Consider the following 26,668-nt stretch of genomic DNA (forward strand, 5'->3'; position numbering starts at 1 on the left):
TTTATCTTCACTGTGAACCTGTATATTCGTTGTTTGTTTGGGCAACAAACAAACATTTACTTATCTATGTCAACTGTGATAATGGAGGGTGCTACGTGCTCACCCTATTCGCAAACACCTGGTGTCATCACTGATTTCCAGTGATCTATTCATAAAGTTTTCACCGCTATTTTGCCTGTTACGCCCAACAGTATCTCTTTCGCAGATAATCCCGACTGATTAATCCCTCGCATAAGGCGATCGAATTAAGTGAATTCAAACTAACACTATGTTCTCTGTATTCATCTGCAGGTATGGGACGACGATGTTGCTGAAGTTGCAGCTAAATGGGCACGGCAATGCTCGCTCAGCCACGAAAGTACAGAGCTACTGAGAAGGGTACCAAGTAGGTTCCTCTCCTTCTCTCAAACATAACAAGAGTTAAAATACCACTCAAAATACGTCAAGGACCACCCTATTCTTTCATATTACTGAGGTTAATCTGTCATGGCTGATTCTTACATAATTCTATAGTTAATCTGTCCAGGCATGACAGACTAACTATATTAATATGAAAGGGAAAATGGAAAAAGTTTCCCTGGTGTATTTTAATATAATTTGTAAACAGGGCAAATGATTACTAAATTACCATCGGTTGTTTGCTGTTGCCAGGAACATCAATTGACTATGTACTGAAAGAGTGGGTACGAACTCAAAACAGATGTTCGAGAGTCATGCACAGAAGCATACGATACCCGAAAATGTTGCATGATGAATCTACAATATTAAGTTGCATGTTGAAACTAGAATAGTAAGTTGCATGTTGGAACTAGGATAGTAAGTTGCGTGATGAAACTAGAATAGTAAGTTGCATGTTAAAACTAGAATAGTAAGTTGCATGTTGGAACTAGAATAGTAAGTTGCGTGATGAAACTAGAATAGTAAGTTGCGTGATGAAACTAAAATAGTAAGTTGCATGATGAAACTAGAATAGTAAGTTGCGGGATGAAACTAAAATAGTAAGTTGCATGATGAAACTAGAATAGTAAGTTGCGTAATGATACAAGAATATTAAGTTGCTTGACAAAACAAGAATAATAAGTTGCGTAATGAAACTAGAATAGTAAGTTGCATGATGAAACTAGAATATTAAGTTGCATGATAAAACTAGAATATTAAGTTGCATGATAAAACTAGAATAGAAAGTTGCGTAATGAAACTAGAATAGTAAGTTTCATGATGAATCTAGAATAGTAAGTTTTATGATGAAATTAGCTAGAATAGTAAGTGGCATGATGCAACTAGAATAGTAAGTTGTGTAATGAATCTAGAATAGTAAGTTGCATGCCAATATGATGTCAGTACGCTCGCTGCATACGATGACGCTTCTATGATAGGTTGCGTATGTATTTGTGTTCACAGGGCTTCCGGGTATTCCAATTGGACAGAACATTGCCTTTGGACAGGACAGCTTCTTGACGGCTCTAGCAGCCTGGTATGATGAAATCGAGTTTTTCCAGTTCGGCTTCGGTTCTGTTAATGGCGAGGAAGTTCGCCACTATACACAGGTAAGACACACAGGTACTTGTGGAACACCACTACAGTGATACAGTGATGTATTTGTTGTCAATCATCCAATCCTTATAACCTGATGATCTCATATTCAAGTACTTCGACCGTTTGTATACGTAACTCTACAGTATTCCATTTCTCTGCTATGTAGGGGGTTTTAATGGAAGCATAGTGTCTATATTTTCATTCATGGAATGCAAATAGAATAAACATATCAATCTGTCAGTCTGTGTTTGACCGATAATCATCACTTGTGGTGACTAATGTAAGAGGACCAGCAACTAGATGTATTGAATTAGCAGGTGCATCGCTTGTGGTTATATGTGACTATGCGGTGTCTCCTTCGGCAAGTGACTTTGTTCATGATATGCCTCACTATACCCAGCAGTGAATGGGTACACGGTAGATTGTAGTGTGACTGTTAACCTTCTAGCACCTCACAGGCAGCTTGGGTTGTATAATCCCCAGGGAGATGAAATGAATTGCGAGAGCACACTGATCCATTGACCGGGGCAGTACTATGAAACAGCGCCAGCGTTCAGCACTGGTTGGATATTAGGCGCTTTACAAATTAATTCTGATGATGATGATGATTATGATGATGATGATGATGATGATTATTATTATTATCATTATTATTATTATTATTATTATTATTATTATTATTATTATTATTGTTGTTGTTGTTGTTGTTCTTGTTCTTGTTGTTGTTGCTATTATTATTATTATTATTATTATTATTATTATTATTATTGTGGATATTGAAAAAGCTTAATAGCGAACAATGTTTAATGAAAGTTGTCGTTTTTTTCAGTTTGGTTTGTCAGATTGATTCTAGTTTGTCAGAATGACACAAACCAGTGAATTTATGCATTCTGTTCTTGTGAGCTTTATGTGTTATTGTGTTACAGATGACTATTGATGCCCTGGCTAGAATTGGGTGCGGTCAAGCATTGTGTGAAATCGCTGGAAATCGGGCAAATTACTATGTTTGCAACTATGTTAGATCGTAAGTTCCATAATAGTTTGAAATTTTCCCATAGCGAATAATGGCCAGCTACTATATTAGTATTATTTCATTAGTCAAAGAAATTATTTATTGATGTTGTAGAGAAGAATTTATTCCAAGTATAGAACGCATTAAACGAGAAATTATTCGATATCATGACACTACAAAATGTATTCAGAGCGCTAAAGAAAGTTGTGTTTCACGATTTGTCTACGCTGCATTTATTTATTTTAAAATAGAGATGTTTAAACTGTTAATGTCCTCTTACCTTTAGACTGGTATAATAGAAACTGTCTTTTAACCATTGAATAACCACTATGCAGAATAATTAATATATTTATTGCCTTAGATAGTAATTATATGTACATTGAAATGACTATATATATATGATAAGTAGAATGTAGCAGTTGGATGACTGTCATCCAGTAATATTCCTACTTTGCAATATCTGCATTTGAAAATATGACCAAAATATCAATAAAATTAAAGGCCTTTTTCATGATCATTTTCGGGGACAAATAGGTACTACACCATCCCCTCCCTCAGAAAAAATGATAGGCCATGGACTAACGGTGTCCGACATCGTATTTGACATAATTATTTCAGACAGAGAAGTACGGAGGTGAGCAAGCCGTGGTGTAAAGTTAGTGATGCGACAACTACCTGTAGCAGCGGCTGCTTAAAACGATCAACTGAGGGGCTCTGCGGTGAGTTTAGTTATAGTTATGATAATAATAACAACAATAATACTAACAGCCATAACACTGAAGACAATCAATATCTACTGGATTGCATACATTCATTCTTTATCCCATGGCTAAGTATTAAACTATTAGTCAAAAAGTTAGGAATAATCAGCTTTATAATCGGCAGAAATAGAGATTTTTTATTACATTAACCAGCTGAAGAATATATATGTATGTCCTAAATACTGTCTGCAAAAGGCGCAAAAAGCACAATGTGGTAAACGGAAATATCCATCGATTAAACTGTCTATGAACTATATATCATATGTACTGTTTGTATTTTCTTGAAACATTGTGTCGAACATTAGGGATATCGTCAAGTATCGTCTGACAAAAAGTTGACTCGTCCACAAAATGTGTATGTTGTCTGTCGTCAAGAGGCCAAACAGTAAACTGCTGATGTCTGATAGCTTTGACAAGAAGTAGGGTAGAACACGAGTGAAGTTGCCTGGTATAATTACCAGTTATCTGGTATAGTCATGAAGTGATATTGTCTGGTGTTTGTTGATATGATCCCAGTAGAACACAAGTGATGTTGCCTGGTCTCAGTTAATATTATCCCGGTAGAAAACAAGTGATATTGTCTGGTGTTTGTTGATATTATCCCAGTAGAACACAAGTGATATTGTCTGGTGTTTGTTGATATTATCCCAGTAGAACACAAGTGATATTGTCTGGTGTTTGTTGATATTATCCCAGTAGAACACAAGGGATGTTGTCTGGTGTCTGTTGTTATTATCCCGTGGAACACAATTAATATTGTCTGATGTTTGTTGATATTATCCCAGTAATTCACAATTAATATTGTCAGGTGTCTGTTGATATTATCCCAGTGGAACACAAGTGATACTGTCTGGTATGTATTGACATGAAGACCAGTAGAACACAGTTGATATTGTGTGTACTGTCTGATGTCTGTTGACATTATCCCAGTAGTTGTCTACTGATTATACGTCGAGGAGGACACTACTGATATTGTCTGTCTTGTCATTCAGATTGCGGGGGGAGAGTCTGCCTCAACTCAGGAACATTGAAACTTGCCACATGTACATGTGAATGCATTAGTGGTTTCTCCGGCCCAAACTGTGAAACATGTGAGTATTGTCTCCCCATAGTCATTGTTGAAGTATTACAGGTCTTGTGAGGAGCCATTGGTCCGGTATCGCATGATTACAAGTTGTTAAGTTACATTTAGATATAACTAAATGTATTTTTTTTTAAATTTCTCTTCAAACAAGTTTTATCATCTATTTTTCAGTCCAGTGTCCGGCAGGTGACCAATTCTTTTGTAGCGGTACCACAAACTGTCGATTCGACAACTATAAGAGCGGCTGCCCCTACACATGCGGCAGCTGCCCAGCAAGTGAGTGTATAATACGACTTCAGGTATATGCTTTCTCGTATTCTTACATGTAAAGGGTTCTATTACTATAATATATACAAATTGTTCGTAAAAGATGGCCACATAATTGCAGACGTTGAAATTATATAATTCTTGAACCGGTACAACCCACCCACACGAAGCTTTGCATTGCCTTCAGCATGTCATGCGTTCTCAAGGGCCGATCCAGCATTTCTAAAAGGGAGGGGTCCAAAATAGCAAAATCCTCTCTCAGATAATGTTACTACCAACAACATACTACATTTGGTTTTCAAAGGGGTTGGGAGGGGGGTACCGACCCCCCTGAACTCTCTCTAGACCCGCCTCTGAGTCTTACTCTTCACTCGTGACCTGTCTTGCTGGATATGTGATAATATTGTCGTTTGTAATATGTTTAGCTATGTTCCTATGTGAAATACATGGGTGGCCCTGTTGTGTAAGGCGTCGCATTTCGATGTGTATAGTTGCGTCCCTGACGTGCCAGAAACTTATGATCGTGTGTTCGAATCCCATAGTCTACCTGATTATGTTTATGGCTTAAGACCTACATCACTTCAGGCGTTCGTCTCACATCAAGCTTGCACACTTTGATATTATGGTAATGTTATTCAAAGAGACGTTTCGCCCAACTCACTCAAACTCTCATTTGTGTTTTAGCCTGCACCAAGGTGTGTCAAAATGGTGGGAACCTCAACTCCTTGCCGTGTCTGTGCAATTGTCCTTCTGGCTACAGTGGCGACCTCTGCCAGAGTAAGTATGGATTAACAGCAATATACTGTTTCATGTTTAAATGTAGGCATACGTAGATGTATACAGTTTCATGTTCTATTTGTAGGCAGCACTACACCTTTACATGTTTTAAGTGTAGGCATAAAAGGGTTTTTGAACGCTGGAACCATGGACAGGGTTTAGTCTCTCTTATCAAGTGTAGGCACAAACATTTCTCTTCAGTTTCATTTTGTATTTGTATGTATCATCTGCAGTTTACCATTACATTTGCATTTCTGTATAGAATGTTCATTTTACCGTAACATTTTACACTTGAGCAAAACCACAATTATTTTATGTTATGAAGTGTTGTCTGTCTATACATATTTGTATTTTGGGAAAGAAATCATTCTTAGATTTGAAAGTGTCACGATACTTATCAAGGACGAAGACGGCTGGCAAATACATATCTGCGAAATCCACCATAACAGTTTGCCGTTGGAAGCTCGTACTCCACATTATTTCGCCCTGATGACCTGTTCAAAAATAAATATTTCTTTCTATTTGATTTATTTTTTATTGTAGATACTGATAATGACATTATTAAACCCTGAATCTTTTTTGTTCTGTTGCAGACACCCCGGGTGGTAAGTAATACGTAGGGTGTTGACGGTTGTGGGAGGGAATTGGGTTTAATGACGCTTCGAACATGTGGGCGGAAAGCTCGACGTTGTGTTGACGTCGGTGCTCAGAAACCACGAATAATAATCAGGGGGATTCCTGGATCCAGTCCTTCACGCGAGGACGCACATTGTGGAGACAAACACAACAGGGCCACCCAATCCCTATATCGGACGTAAAAGCCCTAAAAATATATATAAATAACTATATTGTTTACAAATGGTTACATTACGACCTGTGATATGTCTTTACACAATCTCTTATTAAAATACAAATTTAATTTTGGAAATAAAAGATTTTATATATTTATAATCTAACTCTCGATACTGCTCTCTGAAAGTAGTATAAATTATATTTTTTCTAGTTATTGTCTTTGCAACTATTTTTCATGAATAACGTCCATACTCTTTCCGTTTTAGGTTGCACCAAATCGTGTCAAAATGGCGGCATTCTCAACTCTAATGCTTGCCAGTGCGGATGTCTATCGGGCTATGGGGGCGACCTCTGTGAAAGTAAGTTTTGTGTTTGTTTGTTGTTGTAAGGCAGTATTAATATTCTCCAATAATACATGAATAATTACCTTTATCACCAGTCTACCCTAAGTGTTATCAAACCTAATGCAGGATGTTATACTTTCCAATATACCAAACTGTGAAGAGGACACTGATAATGTAATCGAGCCTTGAAGACTTTTTTGCCGCCAATCTACCTTGCCAGATAAATTGATTAATTTGAAAAGAAGATAAGGAGATCATTGTGTTTTTAACTTCCTCTGCATTTAGTTTTGTTAAACAATTTTTTATCATTAATATTTCGGTTGTAGCTTGCACAAAGTCATGTCAAAATGGCGGCGGTCTGAACACTGCTACCTGCCAGTGCGCCTGTCCAGCAGGATATGGGGGCGACCTCTGTGAAAGTAAGCTTCGTCTTATTCCTTTGGCTTTGTGGAAAACATTTACATGCTTGAAGGATGAAACATTATGGAAACTGTCGTCTAATAACACTGATTATCATCCCTCCATGTCAGAATGATGAGATCTGATTGGTTCACGTGATCTTGATAAAATACGTTGCATCCCGCCTTGGAGGGAAATAATTTTCTCAGCGGGGGAGTAAATCCCTTATACCCCGCCACGAAGAAAACAAGATGCATGTTGATTTCTCAGTGGCAGAAAAAAATCCCTTATACCCCGCTTTGAAGCAAAAAGCCGCATGCTTTTTTGAGTCAATGAGAGTCACGCGACATAGCACAAGTTAACCTCAGCTTTAATCAAACAGCTGTTTTCTATCAAATTTCAAAAATTTATTTTAATTATTATACAATGTCATATTAAAATATGTCGGTAAGATAAATTCGTTGTAGCAGGATCACTCGTGGTACGGGCGGTTTTATGCGCACCGCGGTAGGGTTTATACCATTTCCTCTGGCTTGTTGTATAAAACCTAACGCGGGACGCCTATATATAAAACCCCATGTACCCACAGTGATCCAGCGTCAACTTATATTGAAACAATTTACTCGAACAACAATCTTCATGCTTACTCACTTGATCCTGATAATCTATAAACTCATAGGTTTAGTGAGTGAGTGATTGAGTGGGTGAGTTTCAACGCCGCTTTGAACAATATTTCAGTTATATCAGCATTTATTTTGTATACCGAAACTTTTATCATTAATATTTCTGTCGTAGCTTGTACAAAGTCATGTCAAAACGGCGGCGGTCTGAATGCAGTTACCTGCACGTGTTCCTGTCCATCAGGCTTTGGAGGGGACTTCTGTCAAAGTAAGATTTCTTTAATTCCTGTATCTTTGTGAGTCAATGTTTACGTTCTCGAATGGTCCAAGAAGACATGCACACTACGCTGCAAATAACGGTTTAGTTTGGAAAGGCTTCAGAGACCACAGCATGTTTATGACATAAATTATTTGTTCAGAACTGGGTTGATATGTTATGGGTGTGAAATTAATCCTTTCATGGGTTTAGATCCCAAAAGTGTTCACGCAAACAATCATAAGCACGTCGAGGTGGTGAGGTGAAAAGGGGTTCAACGTCGCGTCCAAGATTATTGAACTTATACAGCGACCTGCATGTGTGTGTGGCTGCTGGTAGAAGTCTGGACTAATGCCGATGTTATAGTGCTAGCTAACTGAGACACCATGACAGTTTAACATGAATACCCCACTCAGACACAGTATACTGACTCCGAGCCGACCAGTCCTTGTTTTACCCCCATGAGGCCGGGCGCCAGACAGGGTAACAACAAGTTTCATCTTCTAACGTCTTTTGATATGACGCGGCCGGGATCGAACCCCGAACCTTCCGCTCTCCGGGCGGCCAAAACACGTTGAAAGCTAAACATGCCCAGTATGTGTTTGATACCTTTGCACATTTCACAGTGTATACGTCAGGGTTGAAATGACGTATGTATGTTTGCTATACACAAAAACGGATCCAACATGCAAAATGCTTTTACTGTACACACATTTTGTGTGTGTGCCTGTGAGATATTTAACTCCGCACTCAGCAATAGTCCAGCTTTATGACAGTTGTTTGTAAATAATCGAGTCTGGACCATCAAGAACGTCGATCAACACAATTGGGATCAATGACATTTATCAACCAAGTGAGCGGGCCTGACCACTCGATCCCGCTAGTCGCCTCTTACGGCAACATGGTTTGCTGAAGATCAATTCTAACACGGATGTTTGCGAACGCTATACTCACATGTAAAATGTCAACTACAAGATTTAACTCCTGTGTTCCTCTGTGGTAATGTAAAAATATATTATAGCTAAAATGGATAGAATTTTCATTAAACAGAATGTTATGAAAAATGAGTGGGCCACTGTAACTTGATAATACCCTCATATTTCTTGACGACGGGCAATTATCAGGCCTGCTGTTAGCCGACGTCATATTGATGTTCAATAGTGACGTCATCTGGTTTGTTCTATGACGTTGCCATATTTGTAAAAGTGGGTCAGTGACATTCGTTGTGTGTTGATTGCAGTTAATGTTTCAAAGCCGATTTTATTTGATAACCAATTCTACACATTTTAGCTATAATACCGGTAACGCTATTTTTCAGGGCATTATTTGCAGAATCCCTCGGCCTTTTCAACTGCCGTAGTTCGTGGGCAGTTCATGGAAGACCTCGGGCTTCTGCAAATGATAATGCTCTGAAAAATAGCGTTACCCTTATAATAATCATGCAATATCCTACTTGCCTGCTGTTAAGAATATGGTCATGCCCACTTATCTATATGTATGTGTTTGCAGCCTGTAACAGAATATGCCAAAATAATGGTGCCCTGAATGCTGGCTCCTGTCGATGTAGCTGCCCGATAGGAACTGGCGGAGACCAATGCCAGGGTAAGATTATTCCAGAATTTAGAGAACGATCTTCTGCGGAAGGCTGAGATTTATGTTTGAGTTGTTTTGTCTTTTTTTCCCAGTCAGAGTTTAACTCCAAAAGGGGAGACAAAGAATTGAGGGACGGGGTGGGGTGGTGGGAGTTGGGTCACAAGAATTCTTTCTTGAACATCCATGCCCAGTGCACGATCTGTTTTTGTACGACCTGGGGATACCATTTTTTTCACAATTTTCGGAATAACAGTAATACTACTTTTTTTCACAAAAACCTCCAAGGCACACCAAGAATATCCAGATATTGGACCCTTACGAATGGTGAGGCAGTAAAAGATAATATTGAAAGCCTGGTCGAATACGGTAGTGCACCACGTGTAGTTATAATTTTTTTGCAAAGAACAGTTTGTCTCTCACGACGGTTTATTTCTATTTTTAGACGAAAAATTGGATTAAATGGGATTCGATGCCGGGAGTATCCTGGGCCTTAGAGGTACAACTGCCCTTAGTCTATGCTTAATAGTGGGAGCAAAGATCGTCTTAGAGATAATATCACTTTATGGAACCAGACGGTCGTGGTGAAAGAGTTGAGTTTTTTTCACGTTCTACTTATCACGCAGTTATCTCGGAACATCATTCATGTCTCCATCAAATTCCAGGTTGATGTCATAACATTCTAGAGTGATGTCATAACATTCCAGAGTGATGTCATAACATTCCAGATTGACGTCATAACATTCCAGAGTGACGTCTTAACATCACAGTGGTGTCATAACATTCCAGAGTCACGTCATAGCATTTCAGAGTGACGTCATAACATTCCAGAGTGACGTCATGGCATTACAGATTGATGCCAAAGCATTCCACAATATCGTCATAACATTCCAGAGTGACTTCATGTCTCCAAGTTGTGAGAGTTCACAGTGCTTCAGAAAATGACGGATACATTTTACATGTTACGATGTCAATACACGCCGTCAGTTTCAAATAGAATGTCCGGTCATCGATTACGAAATAAAACTCGCAAATCTGACAATACATAAAGGTCATCTCCTAAATGACATCTACGTTGGATTTATCAATACATTGCTGAATATGTCCTTTCAAACAGTTTACCTTTGACAAACAATGAAGGCAGATAACTACATGCATTGGCCAAAATCAGCAATACGGAGATTAATATTATTAAAATAACCTTTTCAGAAAATGAATACATATTTGATTGAAGAATACAAGGAAAAGAAGTTCATATTCACTTGACCAGGGACATTTCTGGAATACCAAAGTGTTGTTGAGCAGTTGTGTTCTTTGTATAGCTGTAGATGTTCCTGCAGTGTCTTGAAAGTAATGATGCCAGATCTGGACTAACGGGTTTCAGTGTATAAGAGAGGTTGGCGTTTGTTGCAGATGTGGATGGTAACTGGGGACAGTGGGGAGGATGGAACACAGCCTCCACTGCCTGTCCCGTCACGTGCGGAACCTCTGCCACGAAGGTCGTCAACCGTTACAGATCTTGTAACAGTCCTATTCCTCTGAACAATGGCCGGACGTGCGCGGGAAGTGATACGGATTCGCGCAATGATAACTGTCAGCTACAACAATGTCCACAAAGTGAGTATTGAGTTTGCGGTGGAAATGTGGACTCCTTTTGCTGACTGTCAGCTCTGTCGTACTAACCATCGTCGCTGAAAATATGCATGCTGCTCACAATGTGGACAAGGTTACTTGGTGATGAAACACTAGCTGTACATGCAACAGCAGCTCCTGGCTCCATTGTGAGAAATGGGGTGCTTGGTGCTGGATGCTGGGTGTTGGGTGCCGGGTGTTGGGTGCTGGGTGTTGGGTGCCGGGTGTTGGGTGCCGGGTGTTGGGTGCTGGGTGTTGGGTGCTGGGTGTTGGGTGCTGGGTGTTGGGTGCCGGGTGTTGGGTGTTGGGTGCTTGGTGCTGGTGCCGGGTGTTGGGTGCCGGGTGTTGGGTGTTGGGTGTTGGGTGTTGGTTGCCGGGTGTTGGGTGCTGGGTGTTGGGTGCTGGGTGTTGGGTGCCGGGTGTTGGGTGTTGGGTGCTTTGTGCTGGTGCTGGGTGTTGGGTGCCGGGTGTTGGGTGCCGGGTGTTGGGTGCTTGGTGTTGGGTGTTGGGTGTTGGGTGTTGGGTGTTTGGTGCTTGGTGTTGGGTGCTTGGTGCTGGATGCTGGATGCTGGGTGTTGGGTGCCGGGTGTTGGGTGCCGGGTGTTGGGTGTTGGGTGTTGGGTGCTTGGTGTTGGGTGCTTGGTGCTGGTGCTGAGTGCTGGGTGCTGCGTACTGTGTGCTGAGTACTAGGGGGTACTGGGTGCGGAGTACTGGGTGCGGAGTACTGGGTGCTGAGTACTGGGTGCTGAGTACTGGGTGCTGGGTTCTGGGAGCTGAGTACTGGGTGCTGAGTATCGGGTGCTGAGTTCTGGGTGCTAAGTACTGGGTGCTGAGTTCTCGGTGCTTAGTACTGGGTGCTAAGTTCTGGTGTACAGTGTACTTGGTGCTGGGTCCCCGGAGTTTACATCTACGGAGATATAAATTCTAAGCAGTCGTAATATGTTTAACCGATATATTCACCCTTATCTGTCCGCTCGTACATTTTATACATAAAAGCTGTTTCCTTGTACATATGAAGTTACGGTTAGAACAAAACGAATCTCTTAAAATACGCTTACGCATGCAGTCTTCAGCCATGTTACTGTTCTCCACAAAACCTGTTTTCATTCATTCTTATGCCATAACAGAATAATTAACAATAAGGTTTATTTCAATTCTAGCGTGTACAAAGTTCTGTCAAAATGGCGGCATTCTGAACGCTCTCTCCTGTGTGTGTGTGTGCCAGACAGATTACGGGGGCGACTTTTGTCAAGGTAAGGTTTGTAGTATTCACACATTTCGCAAAATATGATAAGAGTAAGTATCTAATAAGGTCCACAGTAGGCCATCAAGGAAGACACAACTAATAACTGTAACATGAAACATGCCACAAACAATGATACTTTTGTAACTATTTCTAACCCTGTAAGTCATTAAGCTCGGTCGATACATTGATACATTACTATGTTCCTATGATTTGTTAGTATGAAGTATTTCGTCCAAATTAACGAGGTACCATTGTTTTATATGCATGGGCGCATCCTTCGAAGTACCAGATTTACTGGAAACCCATTGTTACATTGTTAACTGTTATATGAATACGAGGAACGGGTTGCCAAGTGGCATTAAGGCATCCAAATGATATGTGCAAAGTTGCTTCCCTTTGGCGTGCCAGGATCCCCTGACCGTTTGGGCTGTCAAAACCATAACCGTGAATGTTTGCTTCACTTCAGGATTTCTACCGACATTAAGCTGCATCACCGTGATTCCACTGAAATAACATGCAAAAAGACGTTCATCAAGTCACTTTAAGTAAGAAATAATAAAATATTTTCTTGTTTCAGACCGGAATGGAAACTGGGGTTTGTGGGGAGGCTGGGACACAGCTTCCAGTATCTGCCGAGTGAGCTGTGGAGTAGATGAGACTAAGGTCGTGTACAGGTACAGACAGTGTGATAGTCCGTTCCCTCTGAATGATGGTCAGTTTTGCCCGGGCTTGTCAAGAGAATCGAGAAATGACAACTGTGGACTCAGCCAGTGTCCACCAGGTTAGAATTTGTAATCATCATCATCACCATCATCATCATCATCATCATCATCATCATCATCATCATCATCATCATCATCATCATCACCACCACCACCACCACCATCATCATCATCATCATCATCATCATCATTATTATTATTATTATTATTATTATTATGATGATGATGATGATGATGATGATGATGTACGAGTAGTGTATATAAAAATATCACAACAAGCCTCAACGTGGCGAGTGTCTTTGTCACGTTGGTCTTCCAAACCTAATGCTCAAATTTCATGTCATTAAATCATTTTAAGAACCCAAGGAAGCCTTATCTAATATATGTATTTAACTCACCTTGTTTCACTCATACAGTTTTGTAATCAGTATTTGATCATATACTGTTTTTTGTAGCTTGTACGAAGAACTGTCAAAATGGCGGCGTTCTGAACGTATTCTCCTGCCAGTGTGTCTGTCCAGCAGGATTTGGAGGAGACACCTGTCAAGGTACTGAAATGTCCATCACTAGATTTCATTCCGCATCTTTCTAAAACCCTTGGAGATCCGGGGTAGAATAGGTCTTCAGCAACCCATGCTTGCCGAAAAGGTGACTATGTTTGTCGTAAGAGGCGACTAACGGGAACGGGTGGTAAGACTCGCTGACTTGGATGATGCAAGTCATCGTATCCCAATTGCGTGGATCGATGCTCGTGATGTCAATCACTGGACTTTCTGGTCTAGACTCAGTTAGCTGTAATATAGCTGGAATATTGCTACGTGTGACGTTATAGAACAAACCAAACAAACAAACAAACAAAACAAGTTTCTAAACTTGCATTACTCTCGAACAACAATTATATACTATTTTTATGAACAAGACACGTATTACTGACTATCCAATTGTCACGCAAAAGCAATCAATGTTAATAAAAACTCTAAATGAAAGAATCTTCTTTTGGTGTAGATATATGCATTTTCCTATTATCATTTATCAATGACAACTAATGAAAGTGGTCATATTAATACAAATGTGTAAAATCATCTGACATATTGACTAATTCAAAGTAATTTCTTTCATTTCATTTCCTACAAGAAAGAAGGTGTTTAATTGTAAAACAGAAAAATGTTCACATGTTCTTAGAATTGATAAAGTCTTATGAAACCCATAAGCTCTATATTGTCGTTGTTCAAGCTCAGACTAGTAGTGATGTTATGTGTAATGTCCCGCGCCGTCAGGATACGATGCCTCTCAAATCACCAAGCCTGTTCACCCCATCCATCTCGTACGACAGGTCATATGTTGCTTATGACCATTTCTTACCAGTACTCCCAACTGAAGTGTTGGGGTATGTCACTGAGAGACGATGTAGTTGTCCGGGTTGTATTTGGCTAAGTTTGAGATGATTACTGAATGTGTCTATACTTCAGTTCCTGAAGGTCAGAGGCGCTGTCTGTATTTCAGATTGAGATGGTCAGTGGTTCTGTCTGTATTTCAGATCGAGATGGTCAATGGTCTGTCTATGTTTCAGATCGAGATGGTGAATGTTTATGTCTGTATTTCAGATCGAGATTCTTCAATGGTTATGTTCTCTATTTCAGATCGAGATGGTCAGTGATTCTGTCTGTATTTCAGATCGAGATGGTGAATGGTTATGTCAGTATTTCAGAGCGAGATTTTTCAATGTTTATGTCTGTATTTCAGATCGAAATGTTCAGTGATTCTGTCTGTATTTTTTATCGAAATGGTTAATGGTTTTGTCTGTATTTCAGATCGAGATGGTCACTGGTGTTGTCTGTATTTGAGATTGAGATGGTGAATGATTATGTCTGTATTTCATATCGAGATGATCAATGGTTATGTCTGTATTTCAGATCGAGATGGTCAGTGATTCTATCTGTATTTTTGATCGAGGTGGTCAGTGATTTTGTCTGTATTTCAGATCGAGATGATCAATGGTTATGTCTGTATTTCAGATCGAGATTTTTCAATGTTTATGTCTGTATTTCAGATCGAGATGGTCAGTGATTTTGTCTGTATTTTTGATCGAGGTGGTCAGTGATTTTGTCTGTATTTCAGATCGAGATGGTGAATGTTTATGTCTGTATTTCAGATCGAGAGTTTTCAATGGTTATGTCTGTATTTCAGACCGAGATGGTCAGTGATTCTGTCTGTATTTTTTATCGAGATGGTTAATGGTTTTGTCTGTATTTCAGATCGAGATGGTCACTGGTGTTGTCTGTATTTGAGATTGAGATGGTGAATGATTATGTCTGTATTTCAGATCGAGGTGATCAATGGTTATGTCTGTATTTCAGATCGAGATAATCAATGGTTATGTCTGTATTTCAGATCGAGATGATCAATGGTTATGTCTGTATTTCAGATCGAGATAATCAATGGTTATGTCTGTATTTCAGATCGAGATGGTCAATGGGGTGTCTGGGGAGGTTGGAACACTGCTTCAACGATCTGTCCGGTGTCATGTGGCACTACAGCCATGAAGGTGGTGTTCAGGTTCAGGAACTGTGACAGTCCTTCCACGCTGTTCAATGGCCAGTTTTGCCAGGGAGAGGGCAGGCAGTCCAGGGAAGACACCTGTGGATTGACTAACGAATGTCCTGCAAAAGGTAAACGTGTTTTCTCTCTTAGAACAAAACAACGATTACTAATTTGAAGCCTACAAGTAATGTCTCCCTTTACTTATATTCCTTTTCAATGACACACAACTAAGTGACTTCAACACCACAGTTATCTTTTTTATAAACCATTAGGCATTCAACAGCCATTCCGAGGCCTACATTCCACATCCAGGGCCTTAAAGCTAAAATATATATCTTGCCAAGCCCATTTCCTATCAAGAGAGTTACACACACCAACAGCAGGTCTCAACCTAAAGATACACAAAAATATACACAAAAATATGCGGGCACATTCAGTCTACGTAGTGATTACCAATCAACAGGATTACATTTTGAAGATCATGGTTACTGGGTAGATGTAGATATAAAAAACATCAAAATCTTATACAATATTATCCAATCACAGCTGCTATATACCCCACTACACACTCCTTCTAATTCCGTGTGGTGGGACCTGTATCAAGGCACTGCCTACCTTATGGAAGGGCGATATATTATTAGTTATGGTGTCTTTAGTTGCCGTATACGGTGTCATATTAGGTTTGCAGAAAAATATTGGACGAGGCGTGAGCTTTATGAATCACGTGTAGTTCCTTTGGTATGTGTCTCCTTAGGGTAGTGACTTATAAATATGCCTCTGTTCACCCAGCAGTGAATGGGTACCCGGTAGAATGAAATGGTTATGTGACCTTCCATCACTCACTCACTCACTCACTTACTCACTCACACACTCACTCACTCAATTGACAAGGAAAAACGAAATGCTTGGATCGGAGCATTCAGTTCGAGAAAACCGAAAATTCGACTTCTAAAAGTTTGTCTAATGCTTTTAGACTGTTCGTTTGCCATGCTAAACCTACTGGTTTTGTCAACATTTAATGTACTTTTCTCCGTCTACAAGCCAAGGAGCTCTCTTTGTACTCTTGTAACAAACCTACCTGACACGTACAGTGATAAATTGTTGAATAATTACACAAACACATTCACTCCTATTTAGTATATATACTGGGTGGTGATCTCTATGTAGACCTGCGTTACGCTCTGCGAGAAATTCAATGTTTATTTTTGTCCACAAGCTGGTCTTGCCATCAATGAGAGTTCAGTTCTTTTTACACCGTCGCGCTTTGCCAGTTTGACAGATTGAAAGCATTAGCCGCATTAAAATACAGACAAATTCATTTCATCAATGGCTTCCCACGCCCGGCTTGACCTGAACACTTTTTTCAAAAGGTAGTATTCTTTGTTCAGTCAAGTAAGAAATCACCCCGCTGATGTCACCATAATATATACCTCGTTAAATGCATGGTGTTTCAACATGTACTTGTGCACGTACACACGTACGGGGAATATCTTCACTAGTATTATCATGTTAAAGCACTTTTAAAGCACTATGTATATATTGTCTGAAAGAACCTTACACACCTGATTCATTGCACATGTTTACATTGAAAAATGTCAATAAACACCATACCTTATGACTTTAAGAAGCGTTGCATGTACAGAAGCGCCACGTTCTCTCAAAATCGGATGTGTCGATTCCTCGGTTGTGTCGAACTCACAGTCTGGTCCCGAGAAAATCTTACTATATTTACCACTATAATTACCCGGATGTGTCTCGAAGACTTCAAAATAAATTACAACTTACCTTGATGAGACAATTTGTCGTCTTAGTATAAATTGCATGTAGATGTATAAACGTAGATGTAATATGCTTCCTCTTATATTTCTTAATATATAAAAATGGTATTTACAAGCATCCACGATGTTACATTTGCTTTCTGTCGTCTGATGGCTAGGTAGTAATGTCGACCGGATGTGTCGAACAACATATCTGGTACAATATATATATATATATATATATATATATATATATATATATATATATATATATATATATATATATATATATGTGTGTGTGTGTGTGTGTGTGTGTGTGTGTGTGTGTGTGTGTGTGTGTGTGTGTGTGTGTGTGTGTGTGTGTGAGTGTCAATATCACCGGTTTAAATATGGGTACAACTGCACAAGTGATCGGCATGAATTCGATCATTCGAATATGTTTCGTATGGTGATACACATTACAACACGAATTCGGATATCTCGAAAAGTCGTCACAATGCATTCCTGATCTCGAGGAGTTATTCAAACTGTTATTCAGTTACGAAGTTCGCACATCACGAACTGGTTATCCAGAGGTGTTCGTATAACGGAGGTTGGCTTTATGTATGTAGGTTTGTGTATATAGGTGTTGCTATGTTACGTATAAAGATAACATCGACTACCCTATACTTGCGATGGGAACAAACTGACTATTAACACCCAGGCTATTCTTCAGATGCAAATGAACAAAGGCTTGACTACAGAGACACAATCAGTATGTCGTGGAGCGATTTAAAGGGGTCACTGTGTATACATTATCGTATATTTTCTCAAGTGAAAAAATAGCGCGAATGGAGTCATTTCGTACTCAGGGAAGAAGAGACGGGAGCGACATATCGGTAAGCATCTTCAGTCACACCAATGTCGTTGTTTCCAGAAGATTATTATTCATTGAGAATAGTTTGGCTCATCGAGTGATCTGCGATGTTAATATGTTCATCAGATAAACATTTTTGACCAAAAAAGACAAACATATTATTTGCAAAGTAGTTCATGCATGACCCACTACTGAAATCTTAAGTGTTAAGTCGGTAGTTCCGCTTAAAATGTTATTTCTCTCGATTGAAATATTAATAAATAAAGTGATATATGTAACATTTCATCACTAAATAGATAATGAAATTGTTTACTTGAACTTGGTTTAATTTATGGCACAAAACGTTTAAGGTCTACTTTGGTAACATATGGTTGTTTTCTAATCCAGAATGAGAAAGCAAGTAGAGTTTGCATTTTCTGACTGAATTCATGATCATTCATTTTCCAGCAATGACATTGAGGACAGAGCCTGTTGTGTGTTTGTTTGTGATGACACTGATCCTTCTGCATCTTTCAATACAAGGTAAGCACTACTTTACTGTTCAGTCTTTGATTGGCATTTAAAAGTGATACACTTAAGGAGAGAATTATGAATGTCAACTTCTAAACATTTATCATGAGAAACAAAACGCACAACGTTTCGGAGTATATACTTATTCTTTCATGGGGTAACTAAATGCTGTGAAGCAGATAGAATATATATGTATCTGAACAACAAAGGTAGTAAGATCACAAAGATGGAAACATAACAAGGGAAGTCAACAGTTAATTGGCTCTAAAAGGTGATTCGCAATGGACAAATGAAAGCCTACACTTAACAGTTAATTAGCGCTGATAGGTGATAGTGATGGACAACGAGGTGTTGTAGTCGTAGTGGTAGTGGTAGTGGCAGTTGGGTTTTGTTGTGTGGGTATTTCGGTCGTCTGTAAGATCCATCTATGGTTACCGGATTTACCTCCCTTCAACTGTGAGATGATCGCTCACTTATCCGACACCTTAAATTGTTTGATAGGCATTACTTAGAAGTTGACGGATAACAAGGTAGACACAATGTTATGGATAACAACTTCTTTAATACTGTAAAAAGCGTCGTTTCGGTATAGATCCTTAAACCGTTGTCTTGCTTGACAACAGTTTAAGGATCTACACCGAAACGTCGCTTTTTACAGTATTAAAGAAGTTGTCTATAAAATTGTGTCAACCTTGTTATCCGACACTTGTGACAATCACATTTTCTTCTATCAGTTGTATCACTTTCACATCACATTACGTTGTGAAATCTACAAAGTGCAGTTATGAATGATAGCATATTCTCTTGCTATTGTATCAGTCATATTCATGATTTTTGTCCAATTATCCATCGTCATGACAAAATAACTTCTTGTGATACAAGCAAACATCATGCCCCCAAGTCGGAATGATGAGATCTGATTGGTCCACGTGGACTTGATTAATTACTGTGTATCTCACCTTGGAGGGGAAAAACATTCTCAGCGGGGAATACATCCCTGATACCCGCCACGTGCAAGTCAGGCTGCACGTGGTTTTCTGATGGCAGAACAAATCCCTTTTACCCCGCTTCAAAGCAAAGAAGGGGGCACAGGTGGCCCAGTCGTCTAAGGCGCCGCCATTCGCTGTGCAGATGATTGTGGGTTCGAATCCCGGTTCGACCCGATTATGTTTCTAGGCCTGTCAGCACCATACCCGTGCTCGTGGGTTTCACCGAAGTGTTAAACGTCAAAGACCTGCATCACTTCAGGCTTTCCTCCCACATTAAGCTGGTACGCCGTGATATAACTGGTATACTGTTAAAAGCAGCGTTAAACCCATCTCACTCACTCAAAGCAAAGAGCCGCACTCTTTTTCCGAGTCAATGGAATTCACCTGAAATAGCGCAAGGTCACCTAGGCTTAATCGAACAGCTGTTTTCTCTTAATTTTGAATTTGTTTGAATTATTTCACAATGTCATATCAAATTATGTCGGTAAGATAAATTGGTTACAGCTCTTCCGTCTCGTGGCATAAAACCTAATAAGGGTCGCATAAAAGCCCATGTACCCCGAGTGATCCTGCTACAACTTATACTGTATCGACAATTACAATCAAAATCTGTATAGCAATATTCTGATAAAAGTCTTATTTTCTTTGTAGATGACTCTTCACCGTATACTGTATATTATATCGTTGATGGATCACATAGTGTCAAAACGGACAATTTCCGTCTGATCCAAGAGGCTCTGAAACGAATTGTAGAGGAAACCTTTACCAGGAACAATGGCACCAGGGTCGGTATTGTGGTATTCGGCAGTGTTGTAACTGATGTTATTCAAGCTTCATCCAACTCCAGCTCCCTACTCAGACAAATAGACGGGGTGGACTATCCTGGCGGGGGGTCGTCTACTGATGTAGGGATACAGAGAGCGCTGACATTGCTGCTGGAAGAGCCATCATCAAACTCTCAGGCCATGGTGGTCATCACCGACGGTGTCTCTAATTACCCACAAGACACCCTGGCGGCTGCGTCAAGCTCGAAATCAGCTGGGGTGTTCATCCTGGCTGTTGGGATAGATGTATATGTCAAACAGTTCAAGTCAATTTATCGAAAATACAGGAGTGAACTTCAAGGTATTGCTAGTTCGAACGAGTCAGTGATTCAGATGGCGAACTTTGAGGAACTGTCTGGACATGCTTCGGACATTGTCACGGCATTGCACAGGTCAGCCCTCACTAAGGAGACAGGTAATGTATTTATGTCAATGGCGAAACAGAACGAACGTGTTTTGTTTTTTTTAATCCAGTGTTTTATACGTTTTCAATGTGTTTTTCTATATACTTTCTGTTGGGTGAAGTTGTGTGTGACTTTGTTTAACACTTGTAAGCACATTTTTACTGTGCTCCATATATACCGTTAGGGATGTATTGTATAGTTTCTCACATGTTAAATGTTTGTTTGCGATGTTTAAAAGAACATTATTCACGATAAAAGTGTTGTGTAATTTTAGCAACGTAAATATGTTATCAATGTGTTTTTTTTATCTAAACCAAGAACATGTGGTCAATTGTTTGATAGGCATTACTTAGAAGTTTCGGTATAGATCCTTATACCGCTATCAAGCAAGGCTGAATAATGATGATGATGATGATGATGAGGAGGAGGAGGAGGAGGAGGAGGAGGAAGCCAATAAGACAGGAAACCAATTAAACAGGATTAAGTATACACAGGTGGGATGAGGTGTTTAACCTACTCACGTAAATCTATGCAATTGTTTTTACTGTTAATCCTCCATCTACTATATATATTCTGTATTTGCCTTGCATATGGGCGCGAAATACCTATATGTCGGATAGAATACGTTAAAACCCAAACTAAGTAAGTACGTTGCTTGACAACGGTATAAGGATCTATACCGAAACGTCGCCTTTACAGTAAATAAAGAAGTTGTTATTCATAAATTGTTTCTACTTTGTCAAGTGATATGATGTTAGCAAACGTGCAATGAGTTTGTTATAGTAAAGCAAGCATTAAGTTCGACATTTATATTATGTTTTGGAAAGCATTTCAAAATATGACACTTACTGATCCAATGTGTATTTATTAGAAGCCGAAAACTATTCACCAAACATAACTTCGCCACGCCTTGCTTTTGGGACCTGCTGAAGACGAGTTTTATTTCGTTTAATATGTCATTATCTTTGTTGAGTCAACTCCAAAGGAATTATTTAATTAAACCGTCCTCTCCCGGTTGCAAAACGAACATATTTCATACACGTTTTCATTTCTGTTAAGCTGCAGGGTCCCTGCACTTGTAAACAACAGCCACAGTTCAAAATTTACATATCGTGTTCATCAGCTGCAACAAAAAATACACTATCGTGTCGCAAGATTTTCTGCTTGATCGATCACTTGATTGTCTGTTTTGTTTACAAGCCGCCGTCGCATGACAGGACTACTGCTGTGCGGCGTCAAGCAATAAATACTTACTTATTGCATGCAATTTGTGTGAATGGCGGGTGCTACCGGTAGGGCAGGTCATGCCTACTCTTTTGCGAACACCTGGGGTACATGTCATCACTGATTTTCAGTGGTCCATTTAATTTTCACAACTATTTGCCCTTTACGCCAAATTGTAATCTGTTTCGGCGGACAATCTGGGCTGATTATTCTCTGTCATTGATAATTTATGCTAACTTATGTACAGCTGAAGTGGCTGATAACACACATATATTTAATATTAAATTGCTATAATGTCGACAGCGTTAGCGTGTCTCGGTAAGCCATATTTGTGCACGCAGATCTCCTGTGAACGAATACTAAATCTCCTGTTAAGGTATATGATTTCTCCCTTGAAGGAATATTAGATCTCATAAGAAGGAATATTAGATTTCCTGTGGAATTTTAGATCTCCTGTGAACGAATATTAGTTTTCATGTGAATGAATACTAGATCTTCTGTGAACGAATATTAGATCTTTATGTGAACGAATATTTAGTCTCCTCGGAACAAATATTAGATCTTTTGTGAACGAATATTAGATCTCATGTAAACGAATATTTAGTCTCCTATGAACAAATATTAGATCTCCTGTGAACGAATATCAGATCTCCTGTGAAGGAATATGAGATCTCATGTGAACGAATACTAGATCCCCTGTGAAGGAATATTAGATCTCCTGTGAACAAATACTAGATCTCATGTGAAGGAATATTAGATCTCGTGTGAAGGAATATTAGATCTCGTGTGAAGGAATATTAGATCTTCTGTGAACGAATACTGAATCCCCTGTGAAGGAATATTAGATCTCCTGTTACACTTTGATGAAAATCAAATTGCAATTTAGTTTGAATGTTCATATCACAAACCCCTTTACTCTATCCCTAGGCTTTGTGAACTGGGTGAGTATGCAATATTTTCTCTGTGTGTTTCAGTGATCATCCTCAGCCCTCCAGGGGACTTTACCGTACTCGTGGGTAACTCAGGCATCTTCCAGGCCACCCTCAGTCGCACTGATGCTTTCAACATCATGTGGCGGACCCGAGATATGGACCTGTCAAGTGACACCAGATATGTGAAGAGCGTCAACGGTGCTGATCGCAGGTTGACCATCCCCAACGTACAGCATTCAGACGCTGGTGACTACAGTGTCGTCGTTGACGGGGATGTACGCCAGGCCACCCTCACTGTTGTGTGTATGTTCATTGATACGCTGACCCGCTACATATGCCTTTATTGTTGTTCCATTATGAAGGATATACTGGACCTATTCGCCACTACAGCTTCTTTTAGGGTACGATCGAATAACAGGACGCTAGAAACAGCCGTTTATTCAGATTACACTTGATTGATTCAAGCGGTGAAATAATGTACTCTTTTCGTGATAGGAGATTGGAATGTTGACGTCAATTCCGGGACCGACCTTTTGATATTCGGGATGGGGTGAGGGGGCTGGGATTTTCTCGCAAAAAATAAACTGTCCAAGAAAATTCTTGAGAAAAAATGAATTATGCTTCAGACTGTTGAAGAAAAGAAATTGACTGAAACAAAAATTACATTCTTCTTAAAAAGAAAATCAGGCTCGTGGTTTTAATTAAAAAAATATATGGTTTTGCAGCCGCAACTGAATAAATATCTCATCTCCAGGCGAAATCTCAGCCAAACCAGGCTCACACCCTTTAACCCCCTACCCCACCACCCCCGAATTTCAAATAGTTGGTTCCTTATAGTGTCGGTCAATGGAAAATAACATCGAGGATGATTCCGTTATTGATTGAATACACATGAAGATTATAGAATTTCACTCCCTCACTTCGTCGTTTTGTTCCAGCTCCTCTGAACAGCATCACAGCCACATTGGGAACTGATGCGGTCTTCCAGACCCGCGTGTCCCCTGTAGGGTCGCCCACCGGTGTCTGGTCCAGGAATGGTGTGCCGCTGACTGCAGGATCAAAGTACAGTTTAGTACAAGCCGGTGACATACGGCAGTTGCTCATCCGAAATGCACAGGAGGCTGACGAAGGAAGTTACACTTACACCGTCAAAAACCTCCCCACAAATGGATACCTGACAGTATCAGGTAGGCGAGTGGCTGGACCACAATTACTTGTTTCTTTCATGTCAAGGGCGGAACTACTATATACAAAAGGGAGGTGACCTAAATATGAATACCCTGTGCCAGATAATTTTACTGCCTACAGTATCCTACATTTGGTTTTCATAAAGAGGCATATCATGTTTCATGTCCTCTCTGTGGAAACTTTTACGCTTTGTCCATCAAGATCGTCATTTTGAAATAGTATGTCAACGAAAGAGTCTGAAGAAGTTAAACAGTTGGGTTTAACGTTTGAGTATACTAGTCGACGGAATTTAAGGACCACCCAATTCTTTCATGTATCTAGAGTAAATCTGTCATGGCATGATGATTCCTAATGACTTTCTCGTGATTCCTGACGACATTATTACTATTCCTAATGACTTCCTCGTGATTCCTGATGACATTATTACTATTCCTAATGACCTCCACGTGATTCCTGATGACATAATTATCATTCTTAATGACTTCCTCATGATTCCTGACGACATTATTACTATTCCTAATGACCTCCTCGTGATTCCTGATGCCATTATTACTATTCCCAATGACCTCCTCGTGATTCCTGATGACATTATTACTATTCCTAATGACCTACTCGTGATTCCTGATGACAGTGTTACTATTCCTAATTACTTCCTCGTGATTCTTGATGACATTATTATTATTATTCCTAATGACTTCCTCGTGATTCCTGATGACATTATCACTATTCCTAATGACTTCCTCAATATTCCTAATGATATCACAATTATTCTTAATGCCGTGATTTCTAATGTAATCCTAAAGATTCCTAATGACATTCTGATGATTCCTAATGACATTCTGATGATTCCTAATGACATTCTGATGATTCCTATTGACACCCCGATAAGTCCTAACAACATCTTATTACAGGTGGTATTGTGAATGGTGGGTTTTCTGAATGGGCAGCCTGGAATCCGGCTGCTGTGGTCTGTCCTGTGACCTGCGGGCGAGAGGCAACGAAACCCATCAGTCGCATCAGGACATGTTCCAACCCCCCACCCTCTAATGGAGGACAGGACTGCCAAGGAACCAGGGTGGAGAGCAAGGCAGTCAGCTGTCAGTTACAGAACAACTGCCCAAGTAAGTCATGATCAAAATCAACTCATTCGATACTTGAATTTATAGTGAGTGAGCGAGTAAGTATGGTTTTACTCCGCTTTTAGTAAAAGTATCTAAATATCTGAGCAATATCACGGCGGACTTGCATATGTAACTTAAAATCTTCCAGTGACGGCATCCAATGGGATTTAATACCCGGTGTTACTATGAATACAACTTCCGTTAAGATTGTAACACATTAATGTTTCTCGCTAGGAATTTAATTTGCATTTGAACACAATGTAATACAATGACAAATCAAATGACCCATGTTTTCTTTATATTTGCGAGGATGGAACACGCAACCTTCGTAGCTGTAGCCCAGTGAGTGTACCAGTAGGTACAGAAGTGCTTTTAAATCACATCTGATTTTGTCGAAAAAAATAAATTATGTCCGAAATTCTGGAAAAACATAGTTATGCTTTAGACTGTTGAAAAGAAATGCTACATAATTTACGTTGTTGCAAGGTGTTTATCATTAAGAAAAGAATCTGATTTGTAGCTGTAACTGAGAAAATATCCATTATGGATACCAAACCCCCTCCCCATCCTATGTGCCTGTATTTCTTACATGAACAGGGCCGGTGGGGCAGCCTAGTGGTCACGCCGAATGACCGGGTTTGATTCTCCACATGGGCACAATGTGTAAAGCACATTTCTTGTGTCCCATAAAAAGTCGTTTCTTTTATGAGATATCAACATTATGTACAGCCTCCTTGAGGATGAGGATGAAAAGTTTTGAAATATTTACCCGTATATTAATAATGATGACTCCCTCAATAGAATCCGACCTCGACATTGTCAGAAAAGTCCATTTTACGAACAAGTGGGTTAAGTGTGGTATTTTCCACATATTCTCACAATCCTTACGTCGATTACCTGTACCCTTTCTCCCAATGCCGATTCTCATATCTCCCCCGCTTTTGAATTCGATCGTTTATTTGCGTTGTCAAACTGCATCAATGGGGAACAATTCACTAGACACTCCCCTCTAAAAACTAACGTCGTCCACAATACGACGTCATCAAGTTGCGAGCGAATCTCCAGAAATGGAGGTCTTATATTTACACATAAGGCACAAACTGAATAGAACGCAGAAGTGATATTTGGCAAAGTGGCACAATGGATTGACAATTATGGTGATCATTGTTCAAGTTTTTCCAGTGCTGAGTGTGGTGTTAAACAACAAACGTTTGATTAATAAAGATGTATGAGTCGAGTCTAACTCGGGGCCCACGAGGAAGCTGATACCTTTTCACTCTTAAA

General features: G+C 39.7%; 1 protein-coding gene across 1 annotated transcript in view; it reads left to right on the plus strand.

Moving 5' to 3' along the window:
• Window positions 1–26,668, plus strand: part of LOC139466788 (SCO-spondin-like) — a 59,880-nt gene that overhangs the window by 7,224 nt on the left and 25,988 nt on the right. The window contains exons 4-23 of the mRNA XM_071248474.1: window positions 292–385; window positions 1,402–1,547; window positions 2,463–2,560; window positions 3,167–3,267; window positions 4,302–4,400; window positions 4,565–4,669; window positions 5,345–5,437; window positions 6,031–6,042; window positions 6,496–6,588; window positions 6,900–6,992; window positions 7,768–7,860; window positions 9,358–9,450; window positions 10,852–11,055; window positions 12,231–12,323; window positions 12,894–13,097; window positions 13,494–13,586; window positions 15,498–15,707; window positions 23,118–23,378; window positions 24,014–24,262; window positions 25,175–25,384. Of these exons, the coding sequence (XP_071104575.1) occupies window positions 292–385; window positions 1,402–1,547; window positions 2,463–2,560; window positions 3,167–3,267; window positions 4,302–4,400; window positions 4,565–4,669; window positions 5,345–5,437; window positions 6,031–6,042; window positions 6,496–6,588; window positions 6,900–6,992; window positions 7,768–7,860; window positions 9,358–9,450; window positions 10,852–11,055; window positions 12,231–12,323; window positions 12,894–13,097; window positions 13,494–13,586; window positions 15,498–15,707; window positions 23,118–23,378; window positions 24,014–24,262; window positions 25,175–25,384 (2,644 nt within the window). The remainder of the gene's footprint in view (window positions 1–291; window positions 386–1,401; window positions 1,548–2,462; window positions 2,561–3,166; window positions 3,268–4,301; window positions 4,401–4,564; window positions 4,670–5,344; window positions 5,438–6,030; window positions 6,043–6,495; window positions 6,589–6,899; window positions 6,993–7,767; window positions 7,861–9,357; window positions 9,451–10,851; window positions 11,056–12,230; window positions 12,324–12,893; window positions 13,098–13,493; window positions 13,587–15,497; window positions 15,708–23,117; window positions 23,379–24,013; window positions 24,263–25,174; window positions 25,385–26,668) is intronic.

The sequence above is a fragment of the Haliotis cracherodii genome, unplaced genomic scaffold (assembly GCF_022045235.1).
Source record: "Haliotis cracherodii isolate W230 unplaced genomic scaffold, xgHalCrac1.p SCAF_19, whole genome shotgun sequence".
NCBI lineage: Eukaryota > Metazoa > Mollusca > Gastropoda > Lepetellida > Haliotidae > Haliotis > Haliotis cracherodii.